Raw genomic sequence first — 16,377 nt, forward strand, 5'->3', positions numbered from 1 at the left:
GAGATTAACAATCCCAGGGCTGAAATCATCCAAATGATTGTGGATGTGTAAAAACACAGAGGGAAACTTCCTTGTATTACCACATGACATCACAAGGTGAAACAGAGTGTTTTCCATTTGACGGAAGAACACAGGGTTGGGTGTTAAGCATGTGGGAATGAAACAAAACACAACTCCAAGTATGTTTTTGACAAGGAAATATTATATCATGCATATGTAGCTTCCTGGATGTGTGGGCTTGTGGGCTGAGCCTTGTACAAGACACACGGGCTTGTACACCTAACCATAAGAAAGGCTTGAAGAGATCCAGGGAGAGATTGCTAGATTACTCAAACATGCTTGGATGACATAAACCACTTTGGGCATGTTTTTGATGTGGGAACGATCATAGCATTATACCCCCTCTTTAACAGTTTTTTTTTTGTTTGTTTTACTTTAGACGATATGCTCGATATTAAAATTTTGCATATCCAAAACAACAATTCTAATGTTTGGAATATATTTCCCAGCTCTAGAGGACAGATATTGGCGCAGGGATGAGGATCCAGTGAAGTACAATAGGCCCACAGACAGTGCCTATTTGACTTGCAGCGTCCTTCCATAATGTACTCCGAGGGTTTGTGTTGTTGTGTTTGTAACCGCTCATGCAGAGAGGACCAGTCATGAGGGGTTGTGGCACTACAATCTATCCACAGGAGAAAAGCAGGGAGCAGGCCATGTTAATGCTGATCAGAAAAGAGGTGTTTAGCTGTGTGAGGGAGGCGCTGTCAGTCCATATAGCTGTATGTACAGTCAAGTAAAGAGACTATATAGCGCACGCCCACTGCTGCTAACGCATGCAACCCACACATCCATGACAAGATGGTGAGTGTGTGAATACAATGAGAAGTTTGCTTTTATAAATTGCTATGAGTTATGAGAAACTATGGAGCTTGATCTAGTGGTTATGACCTAACACACTACCACAATAACAATAGCAAGACCGGACAATTATTTTTATACTTTATTTGTTTCCTTCTATGTTATTGTTTAGAGTTTGCATATTTATAATGCTAACTTGTTATGCGGGTGTTTTATCATTGTTATGACATTGTGATTGTTGCATTGGAGGATTAGCATGTAACCTGATGTTGCTATATCTTGCCAAAATTTTAATCTAAATCTTGATTTTTTTCTGTCAGGTCTCTTATCGTTGCACTTTTCTGCTGAAGGGTCTGCCACATAGCCTGATTCATCAGCCTGTTTCACTTCGGGTAAACTGTATGACCTCGCAGTGATAGAATTAATTTGCTCGAAAGGAGGTGGATACTTTTTTCATTTAACCAATCACTGCTATTTGGTCATGATGTATGTAATGTACCATTAACGGGGCTGACTGGTATATTAAGCTTTTCCCAAATCCCATAGGAAGAAGGGCAATAACATCTTTCCCCTTTATAAAATTCACCAAGTATTCTCTTTGTTCCGGCTTTAAATCCTCGATCTCAGGAATTGTTGCCAACACAGAATGTATGGCTCTTCGTTGATTGGCTGGTGCCTGAACTCATACTTCTGGGGTTCTTGCAAACTGTCTAGTGTATTCCGAATCCTGACCTAGTCACTGGAGACAAATGAAATTGAGTGGAGGCACAAGGTGGCGCTAGGTGGCTATCTGCCACCTGCTTGTCTCCATGAAGATGTAATTGCTCCACAGCATTGCATTTAACTTAACTATTATCATAGGAACAGGCGATGCCACCAGGGCAAATTATAGGTCAGATCTGTGGAAAGGTGACCCTACTCACAGTAAGAATGCATGTTTTTCATATTTTTTACATAGTTAGACAGAGCCTCTTTAGGTCTCCATGTTTTTGCCAGACAAAACAATTAGAAAACATTTCCAAATACATTATGGGAGGAGGCCTCAGAGGGTCAATCAACCAAAGCAAAACAAAATGGTGGTATGCTCTGTCTGGCCTCTGCGCTTTCAAGGCAAGTGCTGCGGGCGTGGCGCTGTTCATGGTGCTGAAATGATGAATAACGTCTACTACATGGTTATTATGCACGGTTACATTTCTTTTAGTGTGCCTCTATTTGTTTTTCTGTCTTAGAAAGCTCAAATTTATGTTCAAAGTTTCTAAAGACCTCTACACTTTGAGTTTATAGTGACGATGCGATAAAATGGCTTCAGAACATGTACATTCAAACACTGGGATTTGCAATTCAAAGCAGCACGCTCCGTCTTATGCAAAAGAAGAAAGAAAGACCGCTCAACCATCCCAACTCCTGTACTCTCTTCTACTACAAACGAAGTTAATTGAGCATTAATAAGGCAAATAATTAAGTGACTAATAACTGAGACGGCATGTAGGAGCGGTTACTTAAGGTGGTGAATCCTCCGAGTACTGTAAGCCTTGGCCTCTACAGTATAAAAGCGCTGTAAGCATTGGACCGCTGGACTTTCGCACCGTGTTGGAGATGTGTCGAGTCCCGATCACCAATGCAAATGGAGCCTCCTCTTTCTTCTCTCCTCCTCCTCCTCCTCCTCCTCTCCTCCCCATCACCTCCTCGCACCGGCACGGATACTCACACGCGCGCACACACGTCTTGAACGCTGGTGCCAAGCATTCAGAGAGCGACGGAGGTTGTTGAGCTAGGAAGCGAGAGAGAAAGAGAGAGAGAGAGTCTGCTTATATAACAGCGGCTGTGGGAAACGCTACGGAGCTCGAGGAGACCTTCGCAGGACAATAAGCGGAAATATAGCGATGTGAACGTCCAACAGCGGATACGTGACGGAACGGTCCCGTGCGCAATGCTCCAGCGATGAAGGTAAGCTGCATGATAATAAACATGCTCTACTGTAAATGGAGGAAGCGCGGCGAGGGCTTTAAAGATGGAAGACCACGCTTTTAAAATAGGTGATACGTGTTTACGCCCGCTGTTTACCCATGCACTTGGTCAAATTGCAACTAATGTTGGGGAGAGACTAAATCTACTCGTGTTTTATTGAAAGAGGCTCTTGAAAACGCATTTTGTCTACAAGAATCCAGCATAACTTGGTGGTAAGCTGGTCTGAGCAAAGACAATGTTGTGTGCAAACTGTTGCTTCATTTATTGCCTGCACCGCACCCCTACTTTTAGGGGGCGTAGTTAACTGAGTGTAGTTCAAAAGCGACATGAGAGGCCTGAGGGTAAAAGTGGAGCCGAAGGGCAGAACGGAGCGTGACGGCCACAGAGATACCATGCACGGATGGAGCATCACCCCGAAGCCCTCCGTAGCGTAGCCGGTGGTCGTACAGCTAATATGCGACTGAAAATGTTGAAGGAGCGCTTGAGAAGGGTCAGGACTCACATGTGATGTTAAAAGATTCAGGGCGACACAAGACTAAAAGTGTGGTTTTCACGTCAGTATCATTTAAAATAACCACCCATAGCGTTAGTTGACAACTCGCATTTCAGCGATTTATTCATTATCTGTCCCATTTTCCATGACGAGGGTAGAAATGTTCTATATTTTGTGCTATAATCCTCCTGTCATAAGCGCTCATAATGCGCTCTCCAGACACTTTTATCACATGATGTCATTTGGCTCTGATAAGTGAGACTTAACATTTTCTAAGCTGGGCGATACTGCTGGTGATGAAATGGATCATTTTGGCACTGGGGGTGTTAAAAACAATCTGCAGATTGATAGAAATCCATTATGTGAGATACAGCACTAACCAAGATTATATACTTTTTTCATATAGCCTGAAATCTCATTTTTATATGTCTCCACTGCATAAATGACAGAATCAGTGTAACACAGTTTCAGTGACAGCAATGAATTAATCTCAAATGGCTGGAATAAGGGCAATGAAGCAAGCGACACTTACGAATGTGTTGCAAGATGCTGCAAGACAGAAACCAGCCCATATGTCAACATGAGCGGTGCCTCTAATCCTGCAGGCATACACCCCTCTCTTTCATAGTCCCTGCACATCACACAATAGTGTTGCCTCCAATCTGATAGCCTGTTTTTGTGCCTCGCAGGTCTTCAACATGGATCATCTTGGACCCTCTGACCAGAGCTTGGGAGATTAAACTGTTTAGTCCTTCTACTGACGGAGCAGCTGTGGACATGAACTTCAAACCACGCTGTCAAACAGGGCTTCATGTGTGGAAGCGTTGAGACTCCATCTGTTTGTCTCAGATGTTCTCGTACTTAGGGTGGAGACAGTGACTGTGGGGATGGTGCCACTGTACAGGCTGCAGTGCCTCCTGAAGCGTGCCCACATGCTGCTGCTGTGCCTGGGCATAGCCTACTTGATGGCGGGCAGTCTCCTCCTGCTCCAGCGTTCCAGTGTGAGACTGGGTCACTCCAGCCTGGCCAACGTGCCCCCGCTGTCCCTGGCAGCTCCTCCTGTGGCCCTCAGAACAGTGGGCCTGGGGGTGAGGGCGCGCTCACGCTGGGCTACTGTCCCAGTGTCTATGGGGGGAGGCAGGCCGGGGCGGGGGTCCACCTCACGCAGCCTCGGGGTCCAACACCTGCACCGTCGCTGGTTTCACAATCTGCTACCAGAGGGGCCAGAGCAGAGACAGTCACTGCACAGGAGCCGGCACAAAGGTAACAGTGCAGACTCTGTTCGTACTGAACGAATACAGAGCAGTTTTTACTTTCAAAGCAACAGTAAAACATTTTGATATAAAACTCAACGGAGGGCAGTGTAATGGTCACGCAGCCTGAAGGAGCCACCAGGATTACTGTCTTTTGGTAGCAGTCCAGCAGACACTAGTTTACTGATGTAGTCTATGCCAAAGATGGTTTCAGAAGATGGTGTTATCCATCACAGTAAAGAGCCGAGCCCATAGACCATTTAGACAAGCTTCATAATACATTTATATGGCATTTTACGTGTGGCTGCCTCAGCTAGTGTAGATAGGCACTTAGCTCACAGATCTTCTCTGAAGCAGAAACCTGCCACACGAGCAATTTCTATAAAATAAATTAGTAATTAACAAGATTACAATGACCCAGAGGACTCCTCCTGTTACATGTAGACCAACTCACAACCTGCTCACAGTTTTATGATGTCTGAAAAAGCTTTTGCCATTTTGTTGAAATGATAAATACAATAGAATTAGCCCCACTGGAACATTTGTTCCTCCAGCTCATTTCTGAAAAGCATCCTACAAGAGCTCTTAATCCTTTTTATAAACAGACACTACAAACCACTCAGTCACTAAGTAGAGTAATACAAATGAAAAATGTTGAAGGCCTGAATGAAATCAGTTTCAGTAACAGCCATCTGGCAAACATTCATTTTTGTAAATGTATTACTCTGGACACACTATTAAATTAGCCAGGTCTATAGTGCCACAAGCAGGAAGAGAAACAGGCAGCAAGTAAGTGGTGGCTTTTACAGCTTCTCTCTAATACATTTATCAAAGCGGGACATTTCTGCAGCCAAGGTTTGGCCTCTTAAAAGGCAACACTTCTCTTCCCCAAACCTTCCACTTTTTATATTTTATATATATAAATATATATATTATATATATGAGAAATGTATACTGTGGGCTTGGGAGATGAACAAAAAGTAGGGTGTTGTGTCAGTAGTTGTGTAGTAGTACTATAATGCTCACCATACCACATACTTCCCTTAATTGAAACATTCTTAGGCACATTACAGTGGAGGGATATAGGTTCTGATAGTTAGCGTGGTTTTCACTCCCCAGATAATACTGCCTTTTAGCTGTGTCTGTAGAGAAAGAAACCCATCTATCTTTTTAAAGAAATCAATTGTATGAGGTGTGAGAATCTGAGCACGTCCCTCGATTAACCCAAAGCCCGAGCTATTTCGGCTGTGATTAATGCCACGGCCTGGCCACTGGGGGCAGAGTGGGGGGCATCACACCCGGGGACCACCTGAGATGTGGACTTTGAGGCAACTAATACAGCCTCCAACAGAGAGCATGCGCATGCTTTATGGACACTGTAGAACCACTTATGGGTTTCTCCTCTGTAACTTTACAATTACATATTCAGTTATTTAAAAATTGATCAATAATGAACACTTCTAATCTCAAGACATTTCAAATATTCAAATATAGGGCTGAACAGTGTGAGTAAAATATCTAATTGCTATTTTTCTGACAAGCATTGTGACTGAGATCAGATTTGTAAGTCATCTTTCAATAATAGGATTCTTTTCAAAGTTCATAATTAAATGCATTGAGGAAGTGGGGAAAAAAATACTGTAATATAAATTGACAAACTAATATAAGAATCACATTTCAGAACATGTTTGTACAGCTCTAAAGTACAAGGTTAGCAGTTTTTATGCAGAATAAGACAGGGTTTTTTGTTATTTGTGGAGGAAATTAGACCTAAACATTGCAGCCTTTGCGATTTGCTAAATGTGTCAATTCAAATTGCGATATTGATTCGATTGTGATGAATCATGCAGCCCTTCCCAAATATAGCACACTCTTCTGTATTGCACCAAAACAGGTTTAAACCATTCACTCTGAATACGTTTTGAGTCTATGCAGCTGACATCTTTAAGCAGAGAGTGGAGAAATATAATTGCCTTAGACCCCTGGAGCAATACTGTGTGCTCACAAAGAGATGCACTGGCCTGCATTCAGCGGCCGGTGCTCATAAGAGGACCTCTGTGTGTCGGCTGTGGGGTTTTGATGTAGCTCTGTCTTAAAGGGAAGGATAACATCAAACACCTGAATTTGGACATTTTAGAGACCTATCGCATCAGCTCATCATAATAGTCTGTCAAAGCCTGTTAAGTCTTACATGCTTCTCTATACAGAAATCACTTGTGAAAATGAAATACTTACACTTAAACTTACTGCAGTTATAAGAATTAAAACTACAAGTGGAGTTAGAAATCAAAGTATTGTACTTGTGTTTGGTGATTAATTATTATGTAACAGAAAACTTATTAAAGAAAATATGCACTCTAAATTATGTCAAGTAAAGACTAAAAAAATGAGATATACAATGTAAGAAAACTTCAGTTAAAACAAAAACATCTCATTCTGATTTCTTTTGAAAGTAATCTGCTATTAGCATTTCGCTTAGTTCATTAAGTGCCCCTTGTTGCATCTAATCATCTAAAAGAGTGTAAGTGTGAAGTGTTTATGATTAAGAATTGTTGGAAGGCAACCATAGATTGTATAAAGAAGTGGACTAAAGGAGTGTGACGTCACTCATAGCGGCTCCAGTCAAATGAAACTCATGAGGCTAGCAGTTATAGGAGCAAATTTGGAGCGGAGTTACGTATTAAGAATAGGAATTTGTTTATGATAAAATAGCGAAATCAAAACAACAGGATCATGTAGCGCGGGTTAAAACAAACATTTTAAAACCAAAGTGCTTAGCCTTACTGCAGCAGTTACAGAGAGAGGGGTGACAATTTTTCAATGTAAAGACATTTGGAGACAGAGTCAATGAAGCCGGAAGCGCCCCTGTGCTCACCTCCTATCTGGAATGTGGTGGTTAGCAAGTTAGCTATGTCCATTTATATATAGAGTCTATGATGACAACCAATGTATTTTTCCTCTATCACACAGGAACATACATGGGCTGCTTTCTTCACAATGCAAGCGATCAAGCTCTGGGAGGAACCATGCTTTATGACCTACGCAAAATGACCAGCTCTCTGTGTCAAGACACCTGCTCCGAAAGGTAATGTATTCACACAGTTCCTCAAAGGAACCACAGAAAGCCTGCAGTCTGAGAAAGCCTTTGAATCTCCATCTACTCCATGAATGGCTCCTGTGTTTAAGCCAGAGGAGCGCCAGGTGGCTGTGTGACAGTAAAAGATGAGGGGAGAGCAAGGGGAGAGTGAAGAGCGGCCAGGACAGAAGGCTGGCGAAGAAGAGGAAGGAGGGAGGTGTGGATGAGTGAGGAAGCCTAATGAGCAGTCCACGGCAGATGCTGCATAAATCAGGGCTTAGAAGTGTTCTTGGTCCAAGAATGGACACTTCAGAGCGGGTCAGTACAAGTTGAATTTCCAATAGAACAGAGAAAGACTTGCAAAAGCAGTGAGAAAAAGCAGAGATGCCTGTAGGTTTTTTAAGAAGGTATTACCACGAAGTGACCTGCATCAATTATTCCTTTTAATACAAGTAAAAAAGCGAGGACAGATGAATCCAGTCAAACTCAGAATCTGAATTCAATCTCGATGCTCCTTCCCGCAGTCTTGCTTTTTACCTTTTTCCAATTACTGCGATGAGCAAAAGTAAAAAGTCAAAGCAATTTATGAGGAAGCTTCAAAGGACACATATGAAAAGGTCAATTCTGATGAGGGCTCGGTATCCCTGTGGAGGCAGATGAGAGTGGAGAGGGAGAGCTGCACAAGCCTTCATCGGTGGAGCACAGATGAGAGGGGACAGAGTTCAGCTGTCTCACTCAGGCCAGAGAATACTGGGATTTAATGCTCGGAGCTGAATTATATGATAAGTTGTAAATGTTAACTAATGTCTTGTGGGACGGCTTAGCCGAAGGGCACTAGCTTGAGGTTACTGATTGCTATGAGTGAGGGCGTTGCAGTAAGCTTCTGTATGTGTTATGTATACGTGTGTGTAGTGGGTACCAGTTTGCCGGTCTGGAGTATGGAGCAGAGTGTCACTGTGGGAACAGGATCAGTAGCCCCCGTGCCCCGGACGAGGACTGCAGCCTGGTGTGTCGGGGTGAGAGGGGGTCTCGCTGTGGAGGGGTGGGACGACTCTCCATTTACAAAGTGGAGGAGCAGCTGCCTGGCCACCGAAAATGTGAGTCACTCGAATGCTTGTGCAAATTCAGTTGTAATGAAAACAATCTAAGGCTGTAGTTTTTTAGACATTTGGTTGAGTTATTGGTCAGTGCTGTCTTAGTACAGTATATCGCAAAATGTCGCAATACTGGCTGACGCAAAAATCAATGTCGCAAGAATATAAATATACTGCAACAACACAATGTTTTCCATTTTACAGAAAACTACCCTTTTTTGAAAATAAAATGGTCAAAAAAGCAAAATTATTCATGATTTTTGTTATTTGGTTTTGGGTTTTAAACACAGTTTGATTAGTAATTAAACAGTGTGTACATTTTTTATTTAACTGAACTTACTGTACCAAAAGGTATGTTAAAATATCAGAATAGTATTGTAATATCACAGTACAAAATCTAGTTATAAAATATCTCATATTTTTCTCATATTGTGCAGTGCTAGTCTTAGTCAACCAACTTTGATTAGTCATCTAATTATTTTATTTGAATTATAGAGGACTCTTTGAGAGCAACAATTTGATCTGCCATTTTACATGAAGAAGAGGTTATTGTAGACGTGTGCCGTATACTGTGCAAGATCCGAATAATTTTGACAGGTTTTGCCATGTCATGTTCCCTTTTAGTTGATTAATTAATGCACAGAGTATGACTTTTTTCGGCCGAACATTTTAAAAAGTCAAATGCCAATCTAAACGAATCACACATAAGCAACTTCTCTGCTGTTACACTCTTTTTCTTTCTTTGTCATAGTGACTTTTCCTATTTTGCAGCAAAGTGTGTGTTGCTCGAGCAGAAAGAACATTTAGAGTAAAACCAAGGAGAGAAGATGACACAAGTTTGAGTGATGGGGATGTTCAGTGTTCACAGCCTGATTTAATTTCAGATAATAACACAGGTGTGCTTTTGCATAAAATTATGCTTAGTGCAGCTTTAAATGTTGATTGATGGAGGCCACTAAGGATTTTAAGTGTGTTTGACTTTCAGACAGAGCAGCTGCAGAGCTCCTATTACTCACCTGGAGACTGGTCATGTACCAGTCGCAATTAATTTTTTTGGCTTTAACTTCTTATAGGCACAAACAAATCAATGTAGTCCGTAGAATAGAAATAACCATGAAATTTGGTGTTGTAAAATATTAGGGACTGTGTATTAAAGAATATGGCCTGTCAGGATAAATACTATATCGGTTTATCGTTCACTGTATGAAAGCTGGAACAGGAAGAGTTCATTTGCCATTTGAAAAAGTCATCGGCGGCTTGCATTTACTCTTAGTATAGTAATATTTCCAAAAGCTAAATCTACTTTACTGATACCAAAATATAATTCCATCCTCTCTTGATAAAATCCATTATTGTCATTACAAATATCTCTAGAAGATCGTAACAAAAGAAAAAAGCTTCTTGTATTTTTTTCAAAACGGCAATTTCTGGTTTTGCTATTGAACTCTTCATATTTTTGCGGGTTCAGTATTTATCATGTGTACATTTTATTTGCACTACTGGGAAATTTTTGGTTATATTTTAGCTATATGATTAGATTTGAGGTGTAGAAGGTTGAATTAATAACTTCTGTGACTGATGACACATGCAAACTATACTACAGTTTTAGCTATTTATTAGTGGCAGCTCATGATTTTTTTTACAATATTGTACACACATAATAGTTTTTGGGGTATAAATCTGCATTTATAATTGTATCAGTGGCATAAACTAGTTTCACTATTCAGACTATGAAATGTGTTATCGTGACAGGCCTTCGAGGAGAATATGTGAAAGAAGCAAATAGAATGAAGTAGCATAACTTTTTTCTTTGTTAGCTCCGTCATTGACTTTTTATTTTGCAGTCAGGAACGTTCACTACCGCGGCTGCTTCCAGTTGCTCAAGAACGTCATTGGCACCTTCCCCATCTATTCCTTCCAACCCAATCTGACGTCCCAGTCCTGCATCGAGACCTGCACAGATAAGGTTTGTACTTCAATGAATAAACATACTGACGTGGTACATTCGCATCTATTTCAAAGGAGAATAGAGAATAGCTTTTCAGACCACTAATGGACACATGCGTAAGTGTATTTTTAGTAACAGGAGTGAAGAGCAGATATAGACTTAGATGTGTATCCAACATGAACAGATAAATATGACTCAAAGCATAATTTAATGTACTAGAGTTGCACAGTTAATTATTGCAAAATTAGCTAATGCAATGATCAGTATCGTAAACTAAGAATATTGCAAAAGTATCAGTGTTTTCCATGACAGACATGTACTGTTTTATTATTTGAAAGAGTGAGATTAAAACTGCTAGACTTCCATAATTTAGAAGCCGACGTTTCGCTTAAATTAAGTAAATCCTGTTTTAGTCTGTCTCTTTGATATATTTTATTCCTGGATGGCTCAAATATTGCATCAAGCACTGTTTTATTATTTATTTATTCATGATTTTCCTTATTCAGTCCTTATGCTTTAGTCTGGGTCTTGTCTGTTTTAAGTTTTTATTTTGACAGAGTTTGACTAATTAGGGCAAGTACATAAATGTGTCAAATATTTCAAAATGCAGTTTTCAAAATAACGAAATGACTAAAAGGAATTATATCTATATAGCAATAATCAACAGCCATATCACATTTCCACTACTATACATATTGTCAGTGATGGGAAGAATACTTTGAATACCTGAATGTATGAATTAAAATGTATGTTGTAACACCGTCTGATACATGGTCCCATCAACTATATTCTGAATACTTAAAATACTTTTGCATCGAGTTGCATTTACATTAGTGTAAAGAGGCAACATAGGATTAAAAACAACTGTTTGTTTGACCGTTTGTTATGCATTTTCTATCAATAAATTAGAGAAGGAAAGATCACACATGCACACAGTATATAGAGCGATGTTTTTCTGTGTATTTCTTTTTTCTTTTTTTTTCACTTTCAAGCCTAAATGATGTGACCCAGCAGCCTACCACTGTGTACTGCCTTGATTTGAGAAAACTAACAGTACCAGAATACATCAAAATTTGTATTCTGAATAGCTATTCTCTGTACATGTTTTCAGTTACTTCCCAACACTGCAATTTGTATAAGAAGTATGTAGTATGTATAAGTAGCTGTATTACGATAGTGTGTGTTTTGCAGGAGCTGCCTCTTGCTGTGTTGAGTCGGCCTCACTGTTTCTGCACTTGGACTTCGTCTCTGTTCAGTGTGACTGAAGCGTTGGACGGTCAGCAGTGTGAGCAGAGCAGTGTGTCCAACCAGACCACTGCCCTGTCTGCAACACGCACAGAGAGGGACCACTACCACGTCTACCAAACCCCTGTCCTGGGTGAGGAGAGGGATTATTTTTAAACTTATCATTTGGCTGGTTTTAAAGTGCACAGCAGGAGGCAAAGATATTTCATTGGAAAGCAGAGAGAGTAATACGCAGGAATACTATTTATAGTATGGGTTTAAGAATGATGACAAATTAGGACAGCTGTCACCATAGCAATTAGTGATTTAAAACAAATCATTTTAATTGCACTTTTAATAAAATTACCACATGGCCTTATTCTAGTTCCAATATAGAGCAAGGGCATTTTAAATCTATTCTTTTTTCATATACAATAAAATAAGACTTGGAGAATAACTGTACTTCTTTGGTTCTGGCTGGAGCCCAGTTTAATCTGGACATTCTGTTCTAGTCTTGGTTTAGTTCTGGTTGGTTTAGTTCAGGTTTAGTCACAGTTTTAACATGATATTTATGCAAGTGTGAATGTCTCCTCCACACATGCCTTGAGAATTGCTTCACCTCTGGTTCACTGTTGCCTAAATGAAGAAACACTGTTTGTAGACTCCAGGTGCAAAGAGAGGATGTTTCTGCCTCAGAGATCCAGCTCCCTCGTGGCTCTGTCAAGTTTTCCTGGAGCAGGCAACACCTGGGTCCGCCACCTGATTGAGCTCGTGACTGGATACTACACCGGGAGCTTTTACTTTGATGGTACACTATACAACCGAGGTGTGTACAGCATGAGAGGTATTAAAATAAGCAATTCAATCAGCGCCGAGAGACTGAATCAATTAATTTGTTGGTGGTTGCCAGGTTTCAAAGGAGAGAAGGACTACTGGAAGAGCGGCCGTAGCATTTGTGTGAAGACCCACGAGAGCGGTCAGAAAGAAATAGAGATGTTTAGTTCAGCCATCTTGCTCATCCGAAATCCGTACAGGTCACTCATGGCTGAATTCAATCGAAAGTGCGCCGGGCATCTAGGGCACGCCTCAGACGCACAATGGAAAAGTAAAGGTAAAGTTATACAGTTTAGGGTGCAATGTTTACACCTCATCATGTTATAAATGAATATAAAGTCGCACCATGGAACTTTTCTGGAGGAGAGTCTGATATTGTATATATGTATGTATGTTATTGTATGGGATTAAACTTATTAAACTCCATGGACAACTACGAGTCAGATCTATGACTCGTAGTTGATGATGAGAGGTCATTTTTGAGCAATGGTAAACACCCTTAACTAAATGCCAAATATATATTCCAGCCAATACTGTTGCCATAAAGACAAACAGACGCTGGACCCCCAAACAGAAAAGTTACACAGTGAAACTTTAAATGGGGTATTGTATTGCACATGTCTCTTGTTGTTGAAAGTAACATCACGGATTCTTTTATTTCTTATTTCTTTTTGTCATATCTTTAGAGTGGCCAGAATTCGTCTCCAGCTACGCCCCCTGGTGGGCATCTCACGCACTGAGCTGGCTGAAATTCGGCAAACGGCTGCTGGTGGTGCATTACGAAGAGCTTCAGAAGTCCCTGATCCCACAGCTACGTCTCATTGTCTCCTTTTTGAATGTGACTGTGAACGAAGAGAGGCTCCTGTGTGCCCATAGCAACCAGGACGGCCATTTTAAACGCTCGGGGTCACAGCGGCCGACCTTTGACCCCTTCACCGCTGATATGAGGACCATGATTGACTCGTTTATACATGATGTGGATCAGGCACTTCAGAGCAGAAACTTAAGTGGACTCCCAGTTGAATACCTCCCGAGATGATGAAGTGGAACCTTGTCAGAGCCTGGTTTGTTTGTAGGGACTTTCAAAAGCCTTTTTCACTGTGAACGAACTCACGTAAACAAGCTGCTGATGAGAGGCTGATGATAAAACAGAAATGTTGTAAAGGCTTTTGTGCTGATACTGCTCCAAATATGAAGGCACATTTGTTTACGTCTAAACTGCAGAGGAGGGATTAATGAATCTTAATGCACTAATGTGGGAGCTCTTTTATACAGCCAGATCTGTATTATAGGTTCATTTTTTACAACCTAACAAAACTACTGCGCCATATTATGGTTTCTTCAAAGAAGATTTTGTGCTTACAGGTTTACAAGATGTCACAAAAAGATTCCACATTTATTTCAGAATTTGTAAAAAATCAATAAATAAAACTGGACTTGTGTCTCTCTATATTTAAAGACTTCTGCTGTTTTTGTTTGTCTTGCTTTTATTATTAATACCTAAAGAACACATATTATGCATTTGCGTGGCTGTAATACCCTTTTAAATATACTTTTGGTCCTGTAAGATGGCTTGTGGTCTTAATAACTGCAGTCTAGATTTTGATCTGTGAAATAGCAATTTGGGCAAAATGCAGAAAAATGCTCAGAAAAGACAATTTACAATTAATGGATTAATGAGGCAAGTGTGAATGTAGCAAATACAACTTCAGGTAAGTTTTTGATGAGGGGACAACAGTATAAGTGGTTAAAATTTGCATTATATGTGTGTGTCTTTTAAACCTACAATGATGTATTACATCATTTAAATCCGAGCAATACCTGAAGTTATGTGGGCGAGGATAGATCAAAATTCTACATTTGAATTTGTTGTTTTGTCAGACTGCAGATTTGTTGACCTGGTTAACCTGGTTATAATCTCTGTAATTACTAGGCCTATCCACATAAAACAAAAAGCAGTCTTTTCTGTTAGCATTATAGCACCTGGCAGCATTATCTAACAAAAGACGTCATTGTTGTTGAAGCCATAAGATTAATATGGCGAGTTTGTGTAACCATCTCCTGCCAAAAATGGCTAAAGGCTAAAGATTTGTGGATTTTAAGTTTGGATATTTCTGTCTAAAACTATAAACATCCCATAGAGTTATATATGCCCTCCTTTTGACATTATGACAACAATTCAATTTGAAGGTAGAGGGCTATTTGTCACTACAGTATATCTTTAATGGCATCGCACATCCACGGTTGCCAGTAGTTGCATATATAAACCCCAACATTGGAATTTTCTGCCATTCTCAGTCTGCACTCCGAGAGAGAAGCCACATTTCACTGTCCGAAGCTAAGCTAACAGCGCAAAACTAACAGCTAATAGCGTTTGTTTTTCAGCAGAACTGAACTCAACAAGAACCTCAAGTCCAACCACCTGAGCTCTCACATGCCCCGGGTCAGATTACTTTACCTTTTTAGGACACTCTGCAGTTAATTTAATTCATAAAAATACTAAATATATTTGGTCTAATGCTAGTAGTAGTAAGCTAGAAAATGAAAATTGCCCATGAAAATTGGGTAAAATAGCCACAAATTGTACTGAATTAAGAGTAACGTTATTTAAAAAAATACATTTCTCAAGTCTAAGTAAAAAGTAAAAGTCCAAAAAATGTGTCAAGTAGCTAAGAGTAAAAGTATTCGGGGAAACTACTCTTCAAGTAAGTTAAAAGTAACTGGACGAAACATCTGATTTGTCATTTAAAGTAAATGCAATTGCGAGGATGAAACATGAAATAGTACTCATGTCTGGTATTTTCACAGTGGGGAGAAAGATATGGAGTCCGAGTGGGCTTCATTCTCGGCCTCTATTGTCGATGTGGCTGCTCGGAGCTGTAGACGTAAGGTCTGTGGTGCCTGTCGCGGCGGCAATCGAGGGTTCTTGGGAGTTTGCCCAACCAGTCCACATGTGCTTTGTGGACTTGGAGAGGGCATTCGACCGTGTCCCTCGTGGTGTCCTGTGGGGGGTGCTCTGGGAGTATGGGGTCTGGGGCCCTTTGCTAAGGGCTGTCCAGTCCCTGTATGACCGGAGCAGGAGCTGTGTTCGCATTGCCGGCAGTAAGTCAGACCTGTTCCCGGTGCATGTTGGACTCCGCCAGGGCTGTCCTTTGTCACCGGTTCTGTTCATTGTATTTATGGACAGAATTTCTAGGCGCAGTCAGGGGCCGGAGGGGGTCCGGTTCGGGGACCACAGGATCTCATCTCTGTTGTTTGCGGATGATGTTGTCCTGTTGGCTTCATCGAACCAGGACCTGCAATGTGCACTGGGGCGGTTTGCAGCCGAGTGTGAAGCGGTTGGGATGAGGATCAGCTCTTCTAAGTCTGAGGCCATGGTTCTCGACCGGAAAAAGGTGGCTTGCCATCTCCAGGTGGGTGGGGAGTCTTTGCCTCAAGTGGAGGAGTTCAAGTATCTCGGGGTCTTGTTCACGAGTGAGGGAAGGACAGAACGTGAGATTGACAGGCGGATCGGTGCAGCTTCGGCAGTGATGCGGTCGCTGTATCGGACCGTTGTGGTGTAGCGGGAGCTGAGCCGAAAGGCGAAGCTCTCGATTTACCGGTCAGTCTTCGTTCCTACTCTCACC

General features: G+C 41.1%; 1 protein-coding gene across 1 annotated transcript in view; it reads left to right on the forward strand.

Annotated features, from left to right (window-relative positions):
- Positions 1 to 14,023, forward strand: part of wscd1b (WSC domain containing 1b) — a 48,216-nt gene extending 34,193 nt beyond the window's left edge. The window contains exons 2-9 of the mRNA XM_055148222.1: positions 4,188 to 4,585; positions 7,546 to 7,660; positions 8,564 to 8,748; positions 10,590 to 10,711; positions 11,885 to 12,071; positions 12,579 to 12,743; positions 12,828 to 13,028; positions 13,438 to 14,023. Of these exons, the coding sequence (XP_055004197.1) occupies positions 4,188 to 4,585; positions 7,546 to 7,660; positions 8,564 to 8,748; positions 10,590 to 10,711; positions 11,885 to 12,071; positions 12,579 to 12,743; positions 12,828 to 13,028; positions 13,438 to 13,790 (1,726 nt within the window). The 3' untranslated portion in view covers positions 13,791 to 14,023. The remainder of the gene's footprint in view (positions 1 to 4,187; positions 4,586 to 7,545; positions 7,661 to 8,563; positions 8,749 to 10,589; positions 10,712 to 11,884; positions 12,072 to 12,578; positions 12,744 to 12,827; positions 13,029 to 13,437) is intronic.
- Positions 14,024 to 16,377: the final 2,354 nt, after the last annotated feature.

The sequence above is a fragment of the Boleophthalmus pectinirostris genome, unplaced genomic scaffold (assembly GCF_026225935.1).
Source record: "Boleophthalmus pectinirostris isolate CB_2022bp ecotype Guang Dong unplaced genomic scaffold, ASM2622593v1 HiC_scaffold_12, whole genome shotgun sequence".
Classification (NCBI taxonomy): Eukaryota; Metazoa; Chordata; class Actinopteri; order Gobiiformes; family Gobiidae; genus Boleophthalmus; species Boleophthalmus pectinirostris.